Consider the following 24364-nt stretch of genomic DNA (forward strand, 5'->3'; position numbering starts at 1 on the left):
AGTTGGTGCCGCTGACGTCGAGTTTAGGAACTCGGACGACATCGTCAGTAAGCTTGATGGACGCCATTTCGGGGAGGAGGGGTTGCCTAAAGGGGTAAGTTTCTAGTGCCTGAAGTCTGCCTTAGAAGGCAGGGCTCATAACCTATAGCAATGTAACTCAGCACGCGTTATACGCGGGACTAGTATATTGTAATACCTATAGCAATGTAACTACAGCGTATTAATCAGTATGAGTACGTAGAATAAGTAACAAGCATATGCTCACCTCAGCACGCGTTATACGCGGGACTGAGGTGAGCCAACGTGAATCGAAAGAGTTAAGTACACATTTGTAACAAGACGTCCATACTACAAGATGAGTGAGACGTGGCATTCGTAAACAAAACGGGGTGAATCCGCCAAGGCGGGACAAGGCGGGACAAGGCGCGTCAACGGCGCGACAAGACTTGTCCGCCCGAAACACGGCCGAGGCTCGCACCACGCTTGCCTCGCCGTACGCACTCCAACACCCCGGCGGTATTCGCTGGCTCAATCCAAACCGCATGGTAGTGGGTTCAATGGTTTCGAATTTGAGGTTAAAGAGACATGCAGTGAGTAAAGGTGTGTCACACATGTGTGGACGAACTTAGAATAGCGTCATCGTCTTTGCTGATCGGAAAGGTGTACAGGAAGGAATGTCCCATCCCTTCAAAACGTCCAGTCTGTAGCAGAAGAGAGGACAATCATGTCCCGCCGACCATCATTAACATCTAAGTAGACAGTACTGTATTTACGGCCTACCATGAGGCTCGGCCTCGCAGGGCAATAAACGGGATCTAGAAGAAGAAGAAGAAGAAGAAGAAGAAGAGAGGACGACCTGCGAATCAAAACATATAATATAGTACACGCTATCCTAGGCTACCTTGGCACTGCTGGAGTGCAATCACTACTAATGTAAAGACTCGCTGTAGTAAATGAGAACTTGTATCGTCTCGCCGCCTACCAAGCGCCCGGGACCCGCTCACTCTTACCACCTAACGTAGCACCTAGATTCAATATCCCAACCATCGAAAGATCACCTCCCAGCTGTGATTGCGATAGGATCGAACGTCCGAAGGCATGGGAACGGTGGTAGGGGCCTCCGGGTTTGTCAGACTACTTGGAGCTCCCGCCCCGGTAATACGAGGCGCTCGTGATATTAACCTCATCAAACGAGCTGTCCTGGGAGATGCGCCCATATGCCTCGGATGTGGCAGAGTCGATCGCAAAATCGGGCCTGTTTGCAGAGTACCGCGTCGGGACTGCGTTGGGCAGTGCGGAGCGAGGCGGGAAGGAGTTTTGCATACGTATACTCTCCTCGCAGGATAAAATCGACTTTTCTGGGTCGTTGGAGAAGCTGCTCGCAGAGAAGGTGCTGGATCGAGGAGAGGACTGATCGGCATTGGACGAGCGAAACAGTGAGCTGACTGTCTTTGGCAGAACACTGTGCAGGGGGAGCACGCGTCTCGTCGTCAGGAACAATACCACGTTGACGATTCCCGACAGGAGGAAGATGGCATCGCTGAGAATGGCTCAACGTCAATGCAGACCTTCGGGGGGGGGATGGATAAGACGTACCTGGAGATGGTCGCAGCGAATGACACGTTATGCCCAGTCCATTCTGCGAAGCGACATATGGCGATCGGAAGCAATAAAATTGTGTATGCCACCGGATATCTTTGGATAAGCACCAGATCAGTAAACCACCAACCAGACGTGGGCTAGAGCACGTACAGTAGCATGCCCTTGGCAATGTTCATGACATGCGTGTCGATGCTCTTGGGCGAACCCTCAGAACATTCGGGACGCAAGTGGAAACTTATGTGCCATCCGTGCACAAGGATGTTGCCGCGAAGGCGAAGGAACACCAGGCTGTACATAACGAAACTGAGCAGTGCAGATAGGAACATCTGTTTCCATGACGAGTTGGGTGGATTAGTTGGTTATGTGGATTAGATATCCACTTACAATCAGGTAGTCGAGCCTGTTGGTAGAAAAGGTGATTAGCAAGTGTGTGGAGACCAATGAAGGTTGCGGGTGACGGATTCCGTGTGACGACACAGCGTTAACAAGAGCTGGTTCACATGCAGTCCCGACCTGATTCTGTCGTGCTGACCGGACGCGTCCGGTAGACCCCGTTGCATTTGCGGAACTGAGGTACTCACGTTATACGTTCGGATGGGTATTGATCAGAGATCCAACACCAGTACCCGGATATCGCATCTTCGAAGAAGAGCTATATCAGCATGGCTCACAACACAACCATAGAAGTTCGACTTGCAGAATGGTCCGGCATCGACTCGCTGGATGGCCGTGGGGCCCGAGGTAATGATGGCGCCGATGGTTGACCACCCGATGATCATCGTAGAGATGAGCACATATCTTCCGAGCCTCCATCGCAGAAAAAGGATACAGAAGGTGTTCAGAGCGATGATCTGGGCAGACGACCGTCAGTAAATGAAAGCCGCGAGCGGTCGTGCCGCGCCTACTGCGTACCAGTGACCTATAATAGATACGGACCGAGGGAAGCTGCGGTCAGCGGTCTGCCGCTAACACTTCGAAAGTTTACGTACCAATACGCCGTGCCAACATCTGCTATCTGCTTGAGCACACCCTGGACTGTGCAGTACGGCCCGTATGACACAGCCCTCTCCTGAACCCATCGGATGCTCATGATAGACCCGATGGCTAATTTCGAACGGTCACCATGACATCTCGCATGGATGGTTCTGGCATACGCACTCTGCACGATCTCGCAAAGCAATAGGGAAACAAAGTACGCAGCGACATGGCTGCGCACGAATAGAGTTGGCGAGGACAATTTCCGAGTATTCCAGGCAGAGATCTAATGTTAGATTGTTGTTATCTGAGTTAGGTGGGATGCGGGAGTAGAACGCGCACGGCAATGGCAGTAAGCAGACAAGCGACTGCAATCGCAGAGGTGCACGATATCACTGCTAGAACCTAGCATTGCGACAGAATGGTCCGTCGTAGCTACTCCAGGATGGCAACGATTATAGACGACATACCACGACGCCACTGGTTTCGCCAGCAGCATAATATTGACTGATGACGAGTGGCTGGCCATTGGGCAGGGTGCGGAGGACATCGTCGGGAGTGACGAGGTTACCATGGTCGATGCTTGCCATCTGCACTGACCGTCGGCAGTAGAAGATAGGGGAAGCAAGTATATAGGATTTCAGAGCCTAAAAACACAAGATAGCGAGGAGGAAGAACGATATGAAGCCGCCAGCGGCGGAGAGTTGAGTAAGCCGTAGAATGGCGGGAGAAGGAGGGGAAAGGATGGAAGACTGCTGTCGCCGCCGCCACACATACAGCTACTATAATACGAGTCCGATAAGGTGTCTCGGATGCACAGGGACTATCATCCCGCCACACTGCCGCTCTAGTCTTAGCGGTGTTGTACATGATGGACGTACGACAGTGCGACCGGGCGCGCGCCTAGTATGGTATCCACCGGCGATACAGACCCCAAATTGGAAGTAGCGATGATCTGGCATGGGCGTCCAGCGTCTTGGATGTGGTTCACGCCGAGTAACACGGTGGGGGATCCTAGCCTGCATTGACGAAGTCCTGCCAAATATCAGGTGGGTAAACTACGTCACTCAATGCACCACGTCCACATTGTCTTCTTGGGGCTCTGCTTAGGAGCTAATCCATCCTTCCCAGCATCGGCGTAAGTGCGAAACAAGTTGGCCAACGTGCTGTCCCTGCAAGCGTGGTCTTAGTATTCAGCGCACCGTATCAATACCGAAATGGACGCAGTTGAAAAGGCTAATGCTGAAAGGCAAAGACGATGGTACGTCCTGATAGTAATTATCAGAGCCAATCTTGACTCTGTGGTCTCCAGGTCTAAGGACCAGAAGATCGGTGAAGGTACCTATGCCGTGGTGTACAGAGGTAAATCTGCGTACCATCGCAGTCGTGTAGTGCGCCGCTCACATGTCTGCGCTACAGGGAGGGAACTAGCCACAGGGCGAAAAGTGGCCATCAAGAAAATCAAAGTAGGACAGTTCAAGGATGGTTTGGACATGTCCGCCATTCGCGAGGTCAAGTTCCTGCGCGAATCAAAGCACCAAAACGTCATAGAAGTAGGTGCCTTATCCGTCTTTCTCAACTATCGTGCTCACCAGCGTAGCTTCTGGACGTCTTCTCGTCCAAGAAAAACTTGAATCTCGTTCTCGAGTTTCTCGATACAGATTTGGAACTCGTCATCAAGGACCGCTCTCTCGTCTTCCTTCCTGCAGACATCAAGAGCTGGATGGCTATGACCTTTCGCGGTCTTGAGTTCTGCCACCGGAACTTCATCTTGCACAGGGTAAGTGGCGCGTTACACCGGGGCCCCACCAAGGGCGCAGCATTTAGCAGAAGCAGCCCGACGTTGACACCGACGTCTACTGCACAGGATCTCAAACCCAACAATTTGCTCATCGCTTCCGATGGTCAACTCAAGATAGCTGATTTCGGTCTGGCCCGCGACTTCGCCGACCCAGGGTACAAGATGACCTGCCAAGTTATCACGCGGTCTGTCTGTTTAATTTCCGGTCAGGCCGCTCCACATCTCTATTGACATCTGGACCGTAGATGGTACCGTCCACCCGAGCTTCTCTGGGGATGTAGATACTACAGCACTGCGGTTGACATCTGGTCGGTCGGATGCATCTTCGCGGAGTTGATGCTCCGTACCCCGTACCTGCCCGGGGAGACCGATATGGACCAGCTCAAGACGATCTTTCGTGCATTGGGCACGCCAACAGAAACAGATTGGCCTGTAAGCATTGACATCCAGCCACCGCACCGTCGGAATCCCCACGTCCACCCACGCCCACGCTCACACGTCCGTAACTAGGGGCACACGAAGCTGCCTGACTACGTCCCAGTGGGACAATTCCCCAAGACGCCGCTGCGAGAGCTGTTCACTGCTGCCAGCACGGACTGTCTCAATCTCCTGAGCCAGTGCCTCATTTATGACCCCAAGCGCCGCATCAGCGCCAAAGATGTGAGCGCCCCTCTGTCCTCTCACCGTCCATCATGCTCATGTGTCCTTCCCAACACACAGGCCCTTAGCCATCCCTACTTCTTCGCCCTCCCCTACCCTTCACACCCCTCGAAGCTCCCCAAGCCTGCAAAGAAGGACGTCCCTCTCGAGGAGATGGACGGCAATGTTGAGATGGCGAGCTCCGGGCCCGGTGTGAAGGCGAACCCGCCCAACAAACTCAAGCGCAAGCACTCGTCCGAGGACCTCAGCAGTAGACCGGTCGCTAGACGGCTCGACTTCAGCAAATGACGGAGTCGTTCCAAGTCCCGCCGATCCACATCACGTCCCTCGACAACCACGTTTCTCACATCGCGCATCCCGAGCATCCGCGCTGGGGCGTTCACGCTCGATGCGCCCAGCGCCCTCATCAGGTTTGGATGAGCACACATGCACAGCAGACAAGATATCAGAGATATTGAATGCCTCTGAAGCCGAGACAGAGTACGCAAGGTACCCCTAGATCTTGTTCAGCAACAGTAGCGGTGGCGAAGATGCGCTACTACACAACACGGACTCGTATGTACAAGTAGATAGCTACTGGATGTAATATCACTATCATCGTGTAATATCTACGGCATCGCTGCAGATCGCGACAGCGAGGGCGAAAAAGGAAGAGAGAATTGCGGGTCACAGACAGCTGGCTAACTAATTGCAGAAACAACGCAGACGAGACGAAAACATTGACAGGAACTGCTACTGCAGATTCACGGCTACGGATCAACTACGTATGCACAGAAGACGATTACGACAAACCTGTAATCAGGAAAGAAAACGAGGACAAAGCATCACCGCGGCGAGTCGCATACCGTACACTTCGCCGCATCGCTCGGATTCGACAGCATGCACACCGAACATGTCCACTGTCCCCCAGCGGGCTTCGGAGGGGGCTTGATCCCAGCGGCCGCCCAATTGAACCCGCCCTGGGCCGTCGCGGGCTTCGGCTTGTCCGGCCGCGGCGCATCGCACACCGTGCACTTGTCGCCTGCCGTCGAGTTCTGGAGCATGCACACAGAGCATGTCCACGACTCCCCGGCGGCCTTGGGAGGAGGCTTGATTCCTGCCGCACTCCAATCGAATCCACCCGTCGGCTTGGCCGCGGGGGCTGGCGCTGGGACCTTCGTGAAATCGTAGGTAGGTAGCGACGACACAGGGGCAGCCTTGGCGATCTGGCGAGCCCTCAGCGTGCTAGGGCCGGCACCGGGGGAAGAGAGCGGAGGTGTGAACGTGTACGTCGGAAGTTCGTCCTGGCGCATGGCAGCGACATACACACGCACATCCTTGGGCTTCTCCGGCGCCACAGGTGCTTTGGCAGGCTGAGAAGCCGCGAATGTCGGCGCAGGCGCGGAGAAGGGAGCAGGGACAGGAGTAGAGGCAGGAGCGGCGACAGCATCTGCCTTCTCCTCCCTTTCCACTTGAATGCTGAAGCGAAGCTTCGATGGTGCCTTAGGGGCAGAGGACTTCGCGCCGCGGGCTGCGGCACCAAAGCCTGGGAAGGCAGAGGTGGGAGACGTCGCCCGCTTCTTGTCGACTTTGTCGTCTCCAGGCTCGATGATCTCGGAGGGTAAAGTGTACGAAGGCTGCGCCGATCGCGACGGTAGCGACATTTCGACATCGTCGACCTCCTCGACAATGAATGTGGAGACTTTGCTCTGCTGAGCGGGGGGCAACGTGAGAGTTCGCTGCTTCTTGGGCGGCGAAGGCTGCTCCTCTTCGGATACCTCTTCAACAACCGGTGCCTTCGGCGCGCCGTTGACCTGTGCCGAAGACTCGGCACCGTTCAGACGCGTGCTGCGGCGGGGGGCAGCAGACTCGGGAGACGTGACCCTCTTCTCAGGAGACTTGACCCCGATGAGCTCCGGCGGTGGTCTCGATCGCTTGCTCCCCTACTCAATTAATTAGTTGCGCGCTCAGCAACATTATAACGACTGCTCACCTTAGGCACAGTAGCTTCGATGATCGCCTGTGGAGTAAGCTCGGGCACCTTCTTGGGCTCTTCAGTCTTCGCCGCAGCAACCCGCATCTTCCGGATTGGCTGCTTCTTCGGCGGGGGCTTGATGATCGGGTTTGCTGCTTCGTACGGGTTCACGAAGTCAGGTTTCTTGGGAGGCGTCACCTCCTTGATCAGCTCCGTCATGAAGCTCGCTGCACGGGTGGGCTTGCCCTGAGGCTGAGGCGGCGAGTCCGTCTGGCCCCATGTCTGACGCAGAGGCGAGGGTATGGCTGGGGCAGTAGGTTTGACACCGCTGGTACGAATGCCTGGTCTGCTAGGGGTGGTGGGCGGAGGAGCTCCGTTTGCCCGACCATTCGCCATGCCGTTCACGGACGCTGATCCGTTGAGTGCACTAGTCGCAGAAGCTGAAGCGGAGACTGAAGGCGTCGTCGTGCCGTTCGCCTTCGGAACGGCCGTAGCGCCTGCTCGCTGTGGCGAGGACGTCGTCGCTTCCTCTCCAACACGCCTTCTCTTGGTGTCTGCCCTGGACTTCTCCGGCTGGAGCTTGATAGTAGTTCGGACGGGTTTTGAGCCAAAGTTCGGCGATTGGTAGCGATTGCGGGGGCGAGCACTACCGCCTCCTCGCCAGTGGTAAACGCCCATCGGGTTCTTGGCTAAAGTCTTCGGCACACTCTGTGCACCGTTACCGGCCGGGTGCTCCATGGCATTCGGAGAGAACATGTTGTTGGTAGGAGTCATACCACGCATCGGCGTCGCACTTGGGCTCCTGGAAAATCGGAAAGGCTCTTGTTCGTCATAGTCTAGATCCGCGGGTCGTTATGACCATGTATCAAACATACAGCACCATGTATGGGATACTAACCTTCGACGCTGTTTTGCAGAAGGTGAACCAAGCCGGCGACTTCAATCGCATTCAGACTTTGTCCCTGTCCCTCCTTCTCGTCCAAGAACTGCCGGATTTTCTTGATGTTCTCGATAGAGGAGCTGCTGGAATGGTCGCTGCGTGGCGAAATGCGTTGGCTGCCATTCATAGAAACGGCTGGGGGCGATTGGGAGGTAGGTTGTGCAGGGGGTTGTGGTTGTGGTTGTGGTTGAGCCGGCCGCTGCTGTGTGAAGGAGTTGGAGTAACCCGAATCTCGTCTTGTAGTACCTTCCGTCTGTATCTGCTCGGACAGATGTTCACCAATGATCGATGATAGGAGGTTGGGAAGCACGCACCTCCTGGCCGCGAGCCGCTAACCGCGACGCAACCTCGCCCTCCGGAGGCGGCGAGCTACGCTCTTGTTCTGAATGCGACGAGTTGAATGGGTTGAGGTAGTTGAGCAAGCCAGTAAGGCTCCATCCCTGCGACGAACAAGGGCGAGAAATGAGAACAAGCAAGTCTGATATGGGACATCGATACACGCACAGAGGACTTCTTCGCCGAAGGGCGCGCGTATGGGGACGCGTTATTGTTCCTTGTGTGTCGACGAGTGCTGGAGGTGCGGACGGCGCCACCGCTCATGATAGCTATTCTCGCGGTATGACGCGTCTTCGCGCTCGTGTGCTGGAGGAGATGGACTGGAGAGGGCGGGGGAGAACAAAGGACAAGTGGAAGAGAGTCGAAGGTCGCGACTCCAGGCGATCGTTCTCTGGCCTCAGCAGCGTGGCCGGCACGAGCCATGCTGCTTCTTCGGCCGGCCCTAAACATCCCAGTCACGCCCCCAGCTACCTGCCGTTTTGGGCTGGTAGGCGCTAAATCACAGCAGCTCCCTTCACCGTCCTCGTCGTCGCTGCCGCCGCCGCCGTAGACGACAATCATGCCCAACAAGGTGGTGGAAACACCTTACCCCCTCATCGACGCGGACCCTCATGCTTCTCGCGTAATTCGTTACTTCCGGCCTTCCGACCTCGCCGTCTGGGCCGGTGCGACCGCCGCGTTTCCGACTGCGCTGTACCTCTGGGGTACGTTTGGCAAGCTATCCATTGCTACTGATGAGACAGAGGAATGACCAAGCGAGACAGACAAATGGGATCCCTCGAAACTGAAGATTAGGACACAGCTCCGTGTCGGCGGTGTGCTCGGTTTCGTTGGTGGGTTCCTCTTGGCGTACCAGAGGTCAAGCTGTGAGTTCCCCATGTCGAACGCTCGTTCCTGTCGCTCACGTACACAAGTCCGGTTCTGGGGCTGGTCCGAGAACAAGCGCGAGGAGGAGAAAGACTTTGCCGAGCTTTCTGAGCGTGCCAGGCGCGGTCTCCCTCTTTACGGCGAGTCCGACCAGCCTGAGTGGATCCAGGGTGTTGCATACCGCAACTCCGCGTTCTCGCAGCTCAAATTCCGTAGGTGTTGTACTTTGCATGAATACTCTGCATTCATTGACTTCAACCTCCTACATCATAGATCTGTTCCCTATGTACGCACCCCTCGCCATGCATCAAGATATTCATAACTGACACTCCGCAGGTTCAACCTGGTCAACCATCAGCACCACGGGACGGATCCGGAGAAGTACAAGCCCAAGGACGATTCATCCGCGTAGATATAATATGGAATGCTCTCCTAGCTTTTGCATCTCTCGACAGCCCCGCGTTCGTTCTGAATGCGACAGTGACGCGAACCGAGCAAGGTGTGAATCTGCAAAGCAAAGCAATGTTACAATCGAGCATCATGTGCGATTGCGCTTTCGTCTCCGTCCACCCTCGCTCTGCTCTGCTCCATCCTCGTCTATCGACACGCCGCTTTCCGGCTTTTTCTCCTTGCCCTCTGCAACAAGCCGCTGGACGACGGTTTCCCACATCACGTCGTTTATACCCCTTGCCTTGCCCAGCTGCTCTTTCAGACGAGCAACTTCGCCCTCAAGCTCTGTCACCCGCGTCTGTAATGACACGCCTGTAGCTTCCGGGCCTACCGCAGAAGGTTTGACGAAGTATGCGTGGTCTTTGATGAGTTCCTGTCTTGAGTATCCAAAAGATGCACTCGTCGTTGCCTAGGATCACATTTGAGCTCTCTGTACCGAACATTATCAGAGGAAAACATACCTGAACTTGCGGCAGGAACAACGACACTTCATGCGCCTCCCGCGTCTTCGCATCACGAATGCGCTGGAACGGCGCCACAGGGCGCGCCGGGATGCTCTCCTTCGCGTCGCCCGCCCCACTAGCCGTGAGCGAGAGGCTAACATGGCCAATGAGGTCCGGCGGGCGCAGCATCGTCGCCAGATACGTGATCTGCATACCCTTGTGCGACGAGAGCGTGCGGAGCAGCTGGTGCGACGCAATGTCGTAGATATGAACGAGGCCCGTCGCGGTGCCCGCGAGGAGCATGGACGAGGTGAGGGAGATCGCGAGCGTCGTGACCGCTTCCCTGCACGAGCGTGAAGGGCGTCAGACACGAGCCGGCCGAGAGGCTCACACAGAGCATCCTGCGAGACGCACCCTACGGAAATGAGGCGTTTGCGCGCCGCAGCGGGGTCGGTGTCGTTGATCCGGATGACATCGCCCACGCCCGCGCCGCCGACGGCCTCCATGGCCGCGCGGCTGAACCTGTCTTCCCGCTGACGGAAGAGGTTGACTTGATGTACGGACCCGTCCGCGGACGCCGCGAAGAACAGCCGTTCGGAGACGTCCCAGGCGACACATGAGATGGGTTGGGGGAAGTAGAACGTCGTAAGGAGGGATTTGGAGGCCGAGTCCCAGAGCTAAGTTGTCCGTTCAGGCTATTTGTGGCGCGAAGTGGAATCATACGGGCACGCACCTTGACCGTATGGTCTATCGAAGCCGTGAGGATGCGGCAGGAGGGGAAGAAGCCGACCCCGCAGACGATGTCCGTGACGGGGAGCGTGTGGTCGGTCAAGTTACAGTAAGGGGTCGGGAGCTCATTCTGGAGGGTGTCGTCCAGAAGCCTGCACGCCCACATGAGCGACCGGCATCCAGGTTTGCGAAGCGGTCCGAAGGAGACTCACCTCGGTATTGACCATATGCTCACACCCGAGTCCTCGCTGCCGGCAATGAGCGCGGCGGCATCGTGGGTGAAGCGGAGGACGTTTATCTGACGGTAATGAGCGTCCCACGAATTGTACATGATCCCGGACGCGGTCTACTATATTGCGAAAGGAAGTCAGACGGCGTGGGCTGGATTGCTTGACGACCTACGCGCCTCCCAGAGAAATATCCGGCCTTGGGCAGTTGCCCCTGCACAGTACTTCCCCCTCGGGTCGACCGCTATCGCCGAGAGCTTTTCGGGCAGCACAATCTTCAGAGCAAGCTGGTCCTGGGGAGGCATTCTGTGTCTGAGGAGCGATCACATGTTGAAGCGAAGGGATGGCATACTTTTTGGAAGTTATATACATTCATGATAGATTTGTCCTGCTGAGCAGCGAGCATATAGCCGCCTTGCCCATCCCTCGACTGCACGACTGCTGTGCAATGTGTGCTTGATGAAGACTGCTTCCACGAGGCGAGGGAGGTTCCGGTCTGGATGTCATGGAGAGAGAGCGTGCCAGGTCCAGAGCCAGAAGCGGACGGTGCGGTCGCGCAGAGAATGGCCTCGTTCAGGTGCATGGTTCAAGCCGCGGCCACGGAGCAAGATATTCGGCGTCGTGCTGCCACCGCCTGCCTCAGAGGTGTGATTTAGAGACTGCCAGGAGCGAATATTGGGTGGAACAATAGACCAGTCCTTCGGGACTGAGCGCAAATCTACGGCCACGTGCGAACAGGCGCTGGAGACCAGAGGTGAAGGGTGGCTGTGCCAAGGTCCAGGGCGCTGTGAAGGCGTCTGTGCTGCTTGCCATAGTCATAATCCAGATACAGTATGCATCGGCATGGGCACAGGAAAGTTCGAGTGTCTTCCTGTCTGCCCCCGCCCACTCCGCACACGAGCACCAGCCAGCACGACATCGTCCTTTTGTACACACCCTGTTCGGCGCGACGCCCTCGTTGCAGCCAGACGACTAGTGCTTACCTTCGTCCTCCCCATTCGCCTTCTATACTGCATACCTTCGCACTGACCCAACTCTAGACCTCTTATGTCCGTGTCCGCCTCTGCTACCTTGTACGAGATCCTCGGCGTGACGAAGGAAGCCACTCCGGAGGAAGGTACGTCTTGTCTCTGTTGATCTTCGTTCCTGCTGGTCCTTCGCACAAGGACGCCTTGGTCCTGACTGTGTTCCGCAGTGAGGAAAGCATACCGCAAGAGGGCATTACAAACCCACCCCGACCGGCTGCCCCAGAACGTTAGTCCGGCAGACAAGAAGGCTGCCGAAGAGCAGTTCAGGTTAGTCAACAATGCCTACGAAGTTCTCAACAACCCGGAGAATCGCAAGGTGCGCATCCGGACTTCCCCACCGCTGACTGCGACTAACAAAATATCTAGTTGTACGACAAACACGGCGTTTGGCCTCCTCCTGCTGAGCAGCCAGATGCCGGCCGCAGTTCTGCCAGATCTCCATTCGGATTCCCTGGAGACCCCTTCGCGAACGACCCCTTCTTCAGCGGTCACTTCGGCTCGGGCTCACACTCGCGCGGACCTCAGTGGACCTTCACCGACCCCTTCGAGCTGTTCAACTCCCTCTTTGGCGACCTCCATGCGGCGTTCGACAACGACCCATTCTTCGCGAACACGCCCTTCACTCGCTCGCCATTCGATGACCCCTTCTTCCGCTCCCCGTTCGGCTCGTCGCCATTGGGTGATCCGTTTGGCGGGTCCCTGTTCTGCTCGTCGCCCTTCGGCGGTTCTCCCTTTGGTGGAAGCTTGCTCGGCGGGTCGCCCTTTGGCGGCTTCCTGACCGGGCCCGCCATGAACTCTTCAAACACTCGCGTCTACAGCTCCAGGTCACAGACCATTGGGAGCAACGGGCGATTCGTCTCGCAAAGCCAGACGACGCGGACCATCAACGGTCGAACAGAGTCGATCACCAAGCGTGTCGACGCAGAAGTAAGCGCACAATTCCAACATACACAGCGCGTCGATATTGACCATCCTTCGTCCCTCCAGGGCAACGAGCACGTTATCTACTCCTCCCCAGACGGAGAACGGTACACCATCAACGGCGTCGAGCAGCCCAGCGGCGGCTACATCGACGCACCCCGCCGTTCAAGCACCATGCCCACACCTCGCTCTCCGCCCGCCGCCATCGCAGACAGACCCGCCGAGCCTCCTGTCAACGTCGTCCCCCCCCCTCCCCCAGCGCAGTCATTCAACGTACCCATCTCGTCCGGTATGCTCCCGTGCAAGCTACCTCCCGCATTGCAAGCGCCATACTAACGTCTCCCTCGGCAGGTCCACATCGCTACAGCCATGCCTACGCCCAGCCTCAGCCTCAGCCACAGCCGGTGCCGGTCGTGCCTCCCGTCCAGCCGTCCCACCACGAGCGCCGCTCGTCGCGCCATAGCCACCGCGAGCGCGCGATGACGGAAGACCCACGTCGGTCCTCAGGAACGTATGTCCCTCCCCGTAAGTCGACCGCTCTCGCTCGCCCGCTCTCCGTATCTGTTCTGACTCCTCTGTCATCTCATCGTGTCCAGCGACTTCCCCAGTCGACCGCGACAGGCGACACAGCAACCAGATGGACGCCGACCCGCCCATGCCCGGCCGGTACAACAGCACCAGCACGCGCCCCAGCAGCCACAGTCACAGTCACGGCCATCACGATCGCCACGACCCCTCGGACAAGCGCGCGAGCAAGATCAGCACCGGGCACTCCCCGCGACACAGTCACGACGGAAAGGACGCGACCAGGGACCGCGAGCGCGAGCGTGAACGCGGGGGGGTCAGGGACGCCGGCAGCCCGACGACGTCGACCGGGAGCCGGCGCGGATGGCGCGGATGGTGAGCGTCGGCGACATAGGTGCCGCATCTCCTTGGCTCTTGATGCGTTTCCGGGCTGGCCGTGCTGACAGTGTCCATCTTGTTCTGCTCTACGTACGCGCGCTGCGTCTTGTTCCCGCAGGTTGACCCACGTCCTCCATCCGTTTCGGCGGAATCACAAGGAGATGTAGCGAATCCCCGTGTTCCTGAACGCACCTTGACATCACGTCGATCCATCATGTTACCGCATGCTTCCACACGTACGCGAGAATGTTGCCACAAATCGCCTTGTCTCTCGACCCGGCGGATTATGATTCTGGAGGGACTTGGACTATAGTTGTATGTACCCATATTCTGCTTTCTCCATCGCTATCCAGTCGCTGTCTTGTTACGCCCCGAGTCTCGCCGCACGTCAGACCAATACCTTTGTTCCCTATTGATAACTCATTGATATATGTTGACACCTCCGCATCGCATAGTATCATCATCACCCATCCAGATCATGCATGCTCTTAAGACCGACCCTAGCAGAGCGATATGCTTTGAGATGTCATATGAGAGAATAGATACTACTTGTACAGTACTACGAGACGGCTGACATGCTATCAATGATGCGATGCTCAGAGCAGCGAGCTGAAGGGGGCAGCGAGTGGCGAATACCTACGGCAAAGCAGACGGAGAAAGGGAACGAAGGAGTAATCCAGGGGAGGGAATTGCGCTAGATCTGTATGCTTCACGTGCGGACGCATCGTCAGGATGAGCGCGAGCGCGTACAGGGACACAAGACGGCAACGAAGGACACGGGATGATATGCGAGTCGTTATTGACATTAGCGAGCCGATGGTGAGAAAACCAATAAACGTTAAGGAGCGACGTGGTCGGGGGTGGTACTAGACGATGCGAGAGGAAACACATGCAGAGACAGTGAACGAAAGACCAGACCATGCGATGTGGTCTATGTGAGAGACGAGATGGGGTGTATGAGGGTAGGGTGCGGGGAAATTCGTGAAGTGCGTGACGATGCAGAGCCAAAGAAGTCCGGACGAAGAAGCAGAGCAACATCGGCCACCCTTAGCTAACAGCCGTTGTTGTTCGCGTCTGTATGGGTGGGAACGCCGACGACATGGGAGAGACCTGCGCAGCCTGACTGCTCAGTAGATTGTACGGTGCCTCCTGTGCATCTGCGGTGAGGCCGGGTGCTGTGGCGGCACTCGGCGTCGCAGGTGTGCCTGACGATGTGGGAACCTTCCCTATGAACCACGAGGGAACCCAGCCTCTGTCTCCCGTGTCTTCTTTGACGGCCTATGTTACACAATAGTTGACACTTGATGTGCTGGGAAGAGGCAGAAGCGAGACTCACGTATGACCAATGATTATACCGCTTGAACACCCGCAAGCAGTCGTCCTTCTGTAGATCCAGCTCCTCGTCTCCCTTCTTCTTGTAATCCATCAGCGCGATACCAGGGAAGCTCGTGGATAGGATACTGAGCGGTAGAATGGGCGTCGTGCCAGGTGGTGTGACTGGCGGCGAGGTGCCTGTTGTAGTTCGGGAATTCGCGGTCGCCTCTGCGATCGCTGTCGCCACAGGGACCTTAGTCTCGAGGAGACATCCTGCTGGTACCCAGCCCTGCTTTGAGGGGTCTTGCTCGACATGACCTGTCCCTGCAGGGTCGCGCTGGACGACCCACCAGCCTCGTGCTCGAGAAACGATAACGAAAGTGTCTCCCCTGCACTAGCGTCAGCATATAACGATGATCCGCACCAGACAGAGCACGCACACAACCACGTCGAACTCGTCCTCCTGTTCCGCCATGTAGGGGTAGATAGCGACGGCAAAAGACACCTCTGTGGCCGGAGGCATTTCCCTAAGGACAGGAGGAGTACTCGCCTCTGGTCCCTCCGACGCGCCCGCAGCACTGGCGTCGCTATGACTCTTGGATGCGTCGGCGGCGGTATCGCCCTTGTGGTCGACCAGCGGCGACATAAGCTCTGGCCAGCCCGACTGACCGTTGGGCACACTCGTGAGGAGGCCGGGCGTCTGGATTGGTAGCTGGTTCACTTGCAGCTTTGGTGGACGTCCACGGCCCTGCCCTGGTGACGTCTGCAACGAGCTGGTTCCTGGTGTCGACACAGATCTCGCAGAAGGTGCCCCGTCGACGGTGGTGGCCGAGGCTTTCCGAGCGGCCTGCTTCTGCTGCGCGACCGCGATTGGAGACCGAATATCCTTGATGTGCTTCAGCATGAACACAGGGTTCTTCTTCGCATCCTTGAGTTTCTGGAAGAGCAACAAGGGCTTCTCGTCGTAACTCAGACACCGCTCGATACGGTTCCCTGTACATGACTTGACGTAAACAGCAAGAACAGGATCAAAGTAACAGCCTAGCAACGTACCCGCGGCGCCATAGCAGATAAACATGGCGTAGTTTTGCCAATCATCGTTGTTGATCTTATACTTCTTGAGGGCCGCAGGAAGAACTTTCCATGCTGGATCATCGAGACTGACTTTGAAGCTCTTCAGGTTATCCTGGCTATCCTGGCGTTGTGGACGAGGGGGGTTGGGGTTGGGCAGCAATGTGTTTGTGGTCGAATATGACGTATGCTGACTCGTGGAAGGTTCGTTGCCAACAAGCGTAGAGCCGGATGCGCGGGTCTTGTCGGTGAGAGTGCTGCTGGTCTGACGGGGCCCACTGCTCGTATCGTGTTCTGAACGTTGGGGGGAGGGCTGTGGTGACTCGACTTCGGGTGCAGCTTTGGTGGGAGACTTGGATGGCTTCACGAAGGACGCCCACTTGAAGGAATGTGAACGTTGCACGGGACTCTCCGCCTCCCCCTGCGGACAGATGTGAGGTCAGAAGCAGGCTATGAGGACTTAACTTACCGTGGATGGTCGTTGTGATGCATGGCGAAGTGAGCTGAGGTCCTCTAGACAACTGCCGAGGGTCTCGCTTAGTCTTCTGTTGTCCTCTTCTAGTGAACGAAGGCGGTCGCCTGTTGGGAATATGAGGACCAAAAATACTACGCACAAAGGTAGCAAGGCACGCACCTTGATCCTTGAGCAGATCATACAATCTCTCGACGCTGATATGTTCGTGGCGCTCATCCACCTCCGCTGCAAAGAATGTCAAGAAGGGTTGTGAATGAATATGAGCACGAGAACGCACATGGTGGGACGTAGTGGTCAGCTTCAATAGGGATGTTCTGGGAGAGCTTAACGTTGTAGACGGCCTTCAAAATCGCGAGTCGTTGGCCGATAGTAGCAATGCCCATTTCCTTGAGGCTGTCGGGGTCGAGAAGACAGAGGACATCACCGGATATGTTGTGTTCTGGACGGCCATTCGGCGACTGTTGGTATCGACGGACGACTACACGGACGCACCTCTAACCTGCTGCTCGTACTGCGGAAAGCCAAGATAGGTGAACCAGGCGTGGACGTCGTTCTCATCCCAGTCTAGGATGCTCTTTCTGAGCTCGAGGGACGACGCGTCCATGGCGAGAGGGAGCGGGGAGAGACAAGCCAGACGGGAGCCAAGCCAGGATGGAGTCCAAATGCGAGCAGCCCGTCCGCATTTCGGGCGATGTTCGTCTTGGCGTGTCCCGGGACCCGTCCAGCACGTGGCGCTCATCTGCGGACTCCGGACACCCGTTCCAATGTCGGGCGTCTCAGTTGCCGCCGCCGCCGGGGCAGTCTCTAGGCGCTCCATTGCACCGGTCTCGCGTTCCGGGACGCTTCACACCGCACCCTCAGTCTCCCCCTTCCCCGCCTCCCCTTCGGCCTCGACAACGTCGTGGTGACTGATGACATACGATTCCTACGCACATGGACGACCTCTATCAAAATGCATGGAGTGAAACAACACATGACACCGCCTCGACGTTCAAGAGCGATCCGCGCCCATCATGGTCCTCCCCATCTAAAATCACTAGTCCATTTGATGAGGAGGCAGACCTAGCAGCGCCGTCCTGGTCCACCGGAGCTGATATCCGCTGGGACGAACCGTCTGGGAGCCCAGGCTTCTCATGGTCGCAATCCGACGCAGACGCAGGATGGGGGCCGAGCACGTACGAAGGCATCACGCTCAGGAAACCTCAACCAGAGGTTATCCAAGAAGAAGTGCAGGTAGAGGACAAGGCAGAAGTCTTTGACGAACGTACAGATGAGGCCCAGGAGGACCCTACGGAAACGGCTGCACAGGAAGTGAACGATTACGTTCCCCTCGCCGCTTCACCAGTCGAGGGAGCTTCCAGTCTACCTTCGTCTCCGGTACAGCCCTCTGTTTCTTCTCCTACTCTGGATGATGCTCTGTCCAACGACTCTCCAAGTACCTCTTTCTCGCCAACTCTAACGACGCCAACCATCCCTGCTCCTCGTACGGGGTCCGTTGTGATCGAAACATATGACATTGCCCCAGAATTAGTGGCGCCTCCCAGCCCGGACGGTTTCGGAACCTTCGAATCTGGTCTAGCAGACGACACACCTGATTTCATCGTAAGTGGCGCCGACGCCGACCCTTGGGGCGCGTCTGCTTGGGACGATGCTGAACCGGAAGCAAATGAGGAAGAACCCGTCGTGGACGAGTGGGAGCGAGCGAGACAGCAGAGGGCAAAGCAGGATCGTCGTGTAGTGAGTAATTCTCTCGCTTCAGCCTCTGGAGACATACTCAGGCCTATTGTACTTCCTGTGCTTCAGCCACCAGAGATATTAGCGAACATCCTAGCTCAGACTGAAGAATTGTCTCGCGAGATCTGCCCTAATCCCGAGGAAGAGCAGACGTCCGAGCAGGATGCTTGGCGCAATGATAGACGCAGTGGGATAGAAGGTGTACCGGGTCTGTGAGTGGTGCGCATTACAGCTCGTGCAACGCGCCACTGAGCCATGTGTCGTTACTCTATGAATTCAATAGGACTACCTTCTCAGACTCTTTCTTGCCCCCTCTCTCATTGCAGCCGCTGGCACGGTTCGCGCAAACTCAACTGGCGAAAAAGGTGGCATCTTCCGTGAAATTGACGAAGAACCTGCCTATCACACGAGGTAGTCCGATGTCACATTACCTTGCAGCCAAGGGCTCTACTGCATGGGAAACCTCTGTCAAGGAGCGCAAAGAGGTGGTTGAGGATGATATCCCGGTTGGTTGGCGGATCGTCGAGAAGGCCCCTGCCGCGCCAGCCACCGATACTACGAAGAAGACAGGAGGTCTCTTCTCCTTCTGGGGTCGCCGTCAGTCGCAGGTCGTCACGAATGCATCTGCAGCTACGGGCACCGACAGCGAACCTCGTCCTAACTCGACGGAGAAACCCAGGAGCCCGGTGACCAGCGAGGTCAAGTCGGATTCCAGACGTCCCAGTCAGGACAGCGTGCGTTCGTCCATGACTGGTAGCGTAACACGACTTCCTTCTCCTTCGAAGGAGCCCACGTCCGTGGAGACTGTTCCCATCACCGCGATGTCGTCTTACAGCACCGCCCCAGATCCTGTAGCGGAGCGCTCTGAGACTCCTCCTGCTCCCTCTGCAGTCTCACGATTTCTCACTCGCTTCTCACGACGGAGTGGTGGGGGTAGCCCCCGCAGCTCCCTCGCGTTGTCTTCTGATGACTTGGAGTTCCTGTCGGATATCGTACCAAGCGCGAGAGACGATACGGACGAGGATGCTACGGACGCGTTGGAGAAGTTCGTCAACGCGAAGAGGGATTCTGTAGTACCTGTCCTACCTCCACCACTAGCTCCTCCACCGAGAGCGCCACCCCCGCTGCGACCTATCAGTGCCGCAAGCAATCCGATGAGCGCTGGATCGAAGCTCAGCTCCCCTGCGAATGCTATGGGCAATGATTTCGACATGCTTTTTGGCTCGATGGATTCCATGGATGCGATATCGCCCCCTCATAACATGAGCCCGTCTTCTCTTCCCTCGCTTGGCGCGCCGTTCAAAGGAGTGGGTTCATCCACACCAGGAGCCGGACCGTCCAAACCTCCAGTCATGCCTGCGCTCTCGTCGCAACCCTCCTCTCGCCCTCCTTCCCGCTTACAGACGTCGACACCGCCGTTGGAAGGCTTCTCGTTGCCCCCTCCGCCTTCATTCACGCCTATCGCTCCGTCAGTGGCCGCCAGGCCAAAACCCACACTATCGTCACCATTTCCTCTTCCTCCCCCTCCCGCTTCGTCACAGTTCGATGCTGGGCCGACGTCTGCATCCTCTACGTCGTCTCAGACGTCGTACCGGACAGCCGCTGAAGACTCGCCACCCTCCCCCACATCTGCGCTGCCTCTGGGTGAACTATACCCTCATCTCATGTCGTCCCCCAGCACACCCCAGCGCTCAGCGCAACCATTTTTGGAAGGCAAGAAGCGGTCCAACTTGACATCTAGCCCACTCGCCACGGAGACCCCGCTGGCCAGCACATTCTCGAAGTCAGCGGCTCCTATCCCGCTACTGCGGCCACCCTCACAGGCTCAGAATGTGAATTCTGCAGGTGCGATGCCGGTGACATCGAACCTCTTCGAAGACGACGACTTTTCCGACTTCCAGTCTCCAGTCGAGCAGCTCTCACACTCTCCCCCAATCCCTCCTCCAATATCCAAGTCCCCACGCACGATGTACGGGGCGCCACGGAACATGTCTTCTAGGTCGCAAACCCTGCCTACCTTGGCCCCTTTTGCCTTACCCCCTTCCGCGTCTACCGTCGAGGTACCGGTTGCTCCTCTGAAGGACAACCTCGCGGGCTTCGATGACGATGACTTCTCGGACTTTCACTCGCCCCCGATGTCCGACTCCACCTCACAGTCGACTTCAGACACATTTCTGTTTGCAAACAGCGTATCAGACAAGGCGTTACTTACCCCGAAGAGCAACCCGTCCAGCTTCAACGGGTTGGACTTCTTTGGCAACTCTCTTGCTACGCCCTCCCCACCACGCGTCCCTACGAAACCCGCACCACCTCTGCAGCCTCCTCCTTTGCACCCCCCAGCGAAAGCTGTTACTGCGCTGCAGCCACCTCCGCTGCACCCGCCGCCATCCTCATCGACCGCGAGGGCAGTACCACCTTTGCAGCCGCCGCCCCTCTTCCAACGCCCTCCAAGCCAGCCTCCATCAGCATCCTCGCCGGCTTCGGCCACCCCGAACACCCCATCGGGAGGTGCGAGCTCCTCCCTCCTCGCCCGCAGAAGGTCGCAAGCAGCAGAGCACCTGCACACACTCAACCTGCTCGAGAGGGCCGCCGCCAAGCAAGGCCAGCGATGGCCCGCCCCGCCCTCCCCGCTTCCCGCCATCATCCCCGGACCGAACGGGGCCCCTCCCAAGGGCCCGGCCGCCCTGTTCGACATCATGGACGACGAGGAACCACCCGCCGGCGCAGCGGCTGCACAGCCACTGGCACCGTCCGCGAGCTTCCCGCTGCCACCGACGCTGAACCCCACGCGGCCGTCGAGTGGCTTGGGCGCGATCGGAGGGGCTGCGTCGCCGCCCCCAGCACTCGCCAGTCCCGCGCCCATGAACACGGACCCCTCAACATCGAGTGCGGGCACGCCCGCCGCGGATCCGCTGTTCGATGCCTGGGACTTCGGCAGGACGACCTCGCCGCAGAATGGGATTGGGAGCGCGTTTGGGTCTGGTGGTGCGGCAAAGCAGACGAACGGGACGGTTGGGGGCTTGTCTGCGCAGGATCTGTCGTTCTTTGAGGGACTGTAGTCTATCAGCTGTAGGATTCCTTGGTTTCGCGCTGTCGGTTGCTGCTGTTATGTAGGTTATGAGCATCTTGCGTACTCATTCCTTCCAAGCCAAATATAAGTGGCCGAGCAACGCACGGAAGCATCGTATCGGTTCCTGGCGTTCTGTGAGCACCAACATAGTCGCGTTATCAGTGACTAACACTGGTGGCTATATTATAAGCGTGATGGTAAGCCACGACACCTTAAGGTGCGGCGGGGTGAAACGGCAAACGATATCGTAAGTCTTAACAAGGACAGCCAAGCGATGTACGAGAGCGATGTGAAAGCGAAGTAAGAACTCGACCGGAAGCTGCGTATCAAGTGCAGCACGACGCTCAGACTGTCTCTGTTCCTTTCCTAGCCTGCGTCCCGAGCGACGGCCTATAACGCGCACCCATCTCCTGGAACTCCTGCACGCGTGCTCTGATCCTCGCCTTCGCAGACGTCCACTCCGCGAGCACGTCGGGCGCCCCGTCTGCGAGCGTGCTCTCGCGCTCCCACGTGTCGTCGTCCGGGCCCCAGCCGACCCAGCGGATGAGGTACGCCGGATCCCCCGCCTGCGAGTTCTTCCTCTCCGCGACGATGTGCGACACCTCGTACACGACGAGCCCGTCGAGCTCGACCGGCGGCGGCTCCGCGTACACCGTGCGCCGCCTGCTGCGCGCGTCGAGCCAGTGCGCGGGCACCTCGGCGGTGATGGGCGCGGGGCGCGGGGCGAACTGGCGCTTGCCGACGCGCTGGCGGCGGCCTTGGATGGTCGGGTGGGCCGCGCGCGAGTACTTCTCGCACTCGCACAGGGCGTGCTCCATGTCGACCATGCTGAGGCCCGCGGCGCGCCCGCGCACGAGCTGGGGGACGCGGTCGGGGGGCGTGCCGAGGCGGGCGAAGTGCTCGTGCTGGGTCTGGTGCAGCCAGCGGAGCGCGTCGAGCTCGTGGCCGCGGACGTCTGGGCCGAACATTTTGCGGAGGCACTCGAGGGAGCCCGGGCCGAGGGCGACCCATTCGTCCTCGGAGTAGTTGAAGTGGGACGTCATGTTTAGATCGAGGAGGAGCCTAGAAAGAAGCGGGGGAAGTCAGCTGAGGGCAAGCGACGGAAGCGGAAGGCGGGTTCGCGTACTGAAGGGCCATGAACTCGCCCATGCCTGGGAACAGCATGATTCGCCCGTGCGCGTCTTTCAGGTGCTCGAGCTCTTGCAGCTGCGACGGTAGGTCTTCCTCCATCATGAGCTGGATGAGTCTCAGGTGGTTCGACGCGGCCGCACTCGCTCCAAGTTTCGGGGACGGGATGATATACGCGGGGTTGTAGAGGGGGATTCCCTGCTGCTGTCGAGTCAGCAAGGCCTTTTCGTACGCGACGAGATCAAAGTCACGCCACGTCAAGTCGCCGATCTTCTCGAGTAGATACTCCCATGTCTCGACCTTGTTGAACGAGCGGAAGAGCATCAGCCGGAAACACTGCTCGTGCAGAGCTTGGTCGCCCTTCCGGACGACCTCGAGCAGAATATACTGCGTGACACGGTCAAAGACACGGAAGACGTTAGTGAACGGATATTGTTGCAGTATCGGATCTTGCGTCCACTCTGACTGGGGTTCTCCGGCCAAACGTCTGCAGAAGACCTGGTGGCGCTCTGACACGAAAGCGAAGAACGTGGCCAGCACCGGGGAGGGGTTGAGCTTCAGACCAGCGATGTCGACGACCTTGGGGAAAGGGAGCTTTGTCCTCCCGAGGTCTACTCGCTTGACCGCCAGTGCCCCAGGCTGCGGAGGTGTACCGGTGCGACGCCTATGCTTGGTCTCCGGTGGATCCCTACGTATTCGTGTCATTCCGTCAACGCGTCGACGTGGCCAGGGAGGTTGGCTAGACGCGTAAATCGTGGGGGAACGCGTCGGAGAGGAAAGACTGCGGGATTTGTACGGGGCGAAGACTTCAGCTACGGACCAGGCAATCGAGGAGTCTCTCTCAGAGGCACGCGAATGAGCCTCGCAACAGGGGGCGACACGTGAGCGTGCCTATGCCCCATTCTGAGCGGCGCGTCTTTATCTCGTTACGCGAAAGACCCGCGGCGGTGGCTCGGCGCGACCGCGATGGTCGCAACAGTGCGCAGGTCGGCAACGTTCCATCGTCCATGGTCTTGACCAGCCACATGCTGCGTCTATCGCGAGTCCGTCACAGCATAAGTACGAAATGCGCGTGTGCCGTGTTCGTGCACGAAAGGCGGAGAACAAACAACTGACCACTGCATAACTTGGGCATCCTCGATGCCCAAATCATGCAGTGAGCAATTGTTTGCTCAGCGCGTGGTGCACCCAAAACCAGACCTGGAGGTTGGAAACTAGGATGTGGTGAGCTCTGATGCTTTGTCAGGATTGATAGGACTTCACCTGATCACCTTCCAATACCTAGCTAGCCTGATGGTCGCACACCTCATCAGCACACTGCTCCTGCCAGTGCATACATGAGGCAAAGATGGCTGGCAGGAGTGAGGGAGCAGGGACACCTGCTAGCCAGGTTCTGTCACAGTGCTGCGACATAACAGTGCGACGCTCTTCTCACATATGCTTGGCGATCGTCACATTCGATGCCTGTAGCGTCCGGTGTCTTGGACCTTCACTTTCAGTGATCGCTTCATGCGCACACGCGAGCTACCGCAGTCAATCTCATGGCTCAGGACCGGACTCCTCGTCAAAGTGACTGGGTACCGCAGTTCACATTGAGCTTCAGACCCATCTTGGCGCCACCAAAGCCGACCATGTCTCGTCTGTAGCTCATTGGACTGGCGGTTGAATCTGCTCTCCATGGTGTGCCAGACTGACGGGTATATGCACCTACCAGGACATCGCACTGGGACAGCTGC

General features: G+C 57.6%; 8 protein-coding genes across 8 annotated transcripts; 3 read left to right on the plus strand and 5 right to left on the minus strand.

Moving 5' to 3' along the window:
* Nucleotides 1–1134: 1134 nt before the first annotated feature.
* Nucleotides 1135–3167, minus strand: DICSQDRAFT_54281 (uncharacterized protein; the record flags this gene model as incomplete). The annotated part of the gene is made up of 10 exons (XM_007362966.1): nucleotides 1135–1540; nucleotides 1597–1695; nucleotides 1753–1928; nucleotides 1987–2002; nucleotides 2184–2241; nucleotides 2279–2453; nucleotides 2588–2706; nucleotides 2761–2863; nucleotides 2920–2982; nucleotides 3048–3167. The coding sequence occupies 10 exons, from the start codon at nucleotides 3165–3167 to the stop codon at nucleotides 1135–1137; spliced, it is 1335 nt and encodes a 444-aa protein (XP_007363028.1).
* A 400-nt stretch (nucleotides 3168–3567) lies between these two features.
* Nucleotides 3568–5511, plus strand: DICSQDRAFT_153307 (CMGC/CDK/CDK7 protein kinase). Its single transcript, XM_007362967.1, has 9 exons — nucleotides 3568–3626; nucleotides 3709–3838; nucleotides 3890–3939; nucleotides 3997–4130; nucleotides 4178–4357; nucleotides 4445–4563; nucleotides 4624–4810; nucleotides 4889–5038; nucleotides 5099–5511. The coding sequence occupies exons 2-9, from the start codon at nucleotides 3795–3797 to the stop codon at nucleotides 5324–5326; spliced, it is 1092 nt and encodes a 363-aa protein (XP_007363029.1). The 5' UTR covers nucleotides 3568–3626; nucleotides 3709–3794; the 3' UTR covers nucleotides 5327–5511.
* A 4-nt stretch (nucleotides 5512–5515) lies between these two features.
* On the minus strand, nucleotides 5516–8564 carry DICSQDRAFT_100978 (uncharacterized protein). The gene is made up of 5 exons (XM_007362968.1): nucleotides 8437–8564; nucleotides 8247–8372; nucleotides 7891–8191; nucleotides 7011–7828; nucleotides 5516–6960 (listed from the first exon to the last, which is right to left on the minus strand). Exons 1-5 carry the CDS (start codon nucleotides 8530–8532, stop codon nucleotides 5863–5865), a joined length of 2439 nt encoding a protein of 812 aa, XP_007363030.1. The 5' UTR covers nucleotides 8533–8564; the 3' UTR covers nucleotides 5516–5862.
* A 263-nt stretch (nucleotides 8565–8827) lies between these two features.
* DICSQDRAFT_167395 (uncharacterized protein) lies at nucleotides 8828–9547 on the plus strand (the record flags this gene model as incomplete). Its single annotated transcript, XM_007362969.1, has 5 exons — nucleotides 8828–8972; nucleotides 9033–9134; nucleotides 9183–9347; nucleotides 9409–9421; nucleotides 9472–9547. 5 exons carry the CDS (start codon nucleotides 8828–8830, stop codon nucleotides 9545–9547), a joined length of 501 nt encoding a protein of 166 aa, XP_007363031.1.
* Nucleotides 9548–9673: 126 nt separating this feature from the next.
* Nucleotides 9674–11567, minus strand: DICSQDRAFT_144900 (WD40 repeat-like protein; the record flags this gene model as incomplete). The annotated part of the gene is made up of 7 exons (XM_007362970.1): nucleotides 9674–9994; nucleotides 10047–10371; nucleotides 10443–10705; nucleotides 10762–10909; nucleotides 10970–11103; nucleotides 11164–11277; nucleotides 11337–11567. 7 exons carry the CDS (start codon nucleotides 11565–11567, stop codon nucleotides 9674–9676), a joined length of 1536 nt encoding a protein of 511 aa, XP_007363032.1.
* Nucleotides 11568–11957: 390 nt separating this feature from the next.
* DICSQDRAFT_100982 (uncharacterized protein) lies at nucleotides 11958–17354 on the minus strand. The gene is made up of 13 exons (XM_007362971.1): nucleotides 17189–17354; nucleotides 16974–17135; nucleotides 16856–16921; nucleotides 16691–16800; nucleotides 16204–16642; nucleotides 15591–16143; nucleotides 15173–15539; nucleotides 13530–15114; nucleotides 13285–13458; nucleotides 13000–13222; nucleotides 12379–12939; nucleotides 12180–12328; nucleotides 11958–12101 (listed from the first exon to the last, which is right to left on the minus strand). The coding sequence occupies exons 1-8, from the start codon at nucleotides 17298–17300 to the stop codon at nucleotides 14884–14886; spliced, it is 2040 nt and encodes a 679-aa protein (XP_007363033.1). The 5' UTR covers nucleotides 17301–17354; the 3' UTR covers nucleotides 11958–12101; nucleotides 12180–12328; nucleotides 12379–12939; nucleotides 13000–13222; nucleotides 13285–13458; nucleotides 13530–14883.
* A 108-nt stretch (nucleotides 17355–17462) lies between these two features.
* On the plus strand, nucleotides 17463–21577 carry DICSQDRAFT_178709 (uncharacterized protein). The gene is made up of 3 exons (XM_007362972.1): nucleotides 17463–18433; nucleotides 18500–18642; nucleotides 18714–21577. The coding sequence occupies exons 1-3, from the start codon at nucleotides 17630–17632 to the stop codon at nucleotides 21487–21489; spliced, it is 3723 nt and encodes a 1240-aa protein (XP_007363034.1). The 5' UTR covers nucleotides 17463–17629; the 3' UTR covers nucleotides 21490–21577.
* Nucleotides 21578–21651: 74 nt separating this feature from the next.
* DICSQDRAFT_133894 (uncharacterized protein) lies at nucleotides 21652–23439 on the minus strand. Its single transcript, XM_007362973.1, has 2 exons — nucleotides 22627–23439; nucleotides 21652–22562 (listed from the first exon to the last, which is right to left on the minus strand). The coding sequence occupies exons 1-2, from the start codon at nucleotides 23331–23333 to the stop codon at nucleotides 21845–21847; spliced, it is 1425 nt and encodes a 474-aa protein (XP_007363035.1). The 5' UTR covers nucleotides 23334–23439; the 3' UTR covers nucleotides 21652–21844.
* Nucleotides 23440–24364: the final 925 nt, after the last annotated feature.

Source organism: Dichomitus squalens (assembly GCF_000275845.1).
Source record: "Dichomitus squalens LYAD-421 SS1 unplaced genomic scaffold DICSQscaffold_5, whole genome shotgun sequence".
NCBI lineage: Eukaryota > Fungi > Basidiomycota > Agaricomycetes > Polyporales > Polyporaceae > Dichomitus > Dichomitus squalens.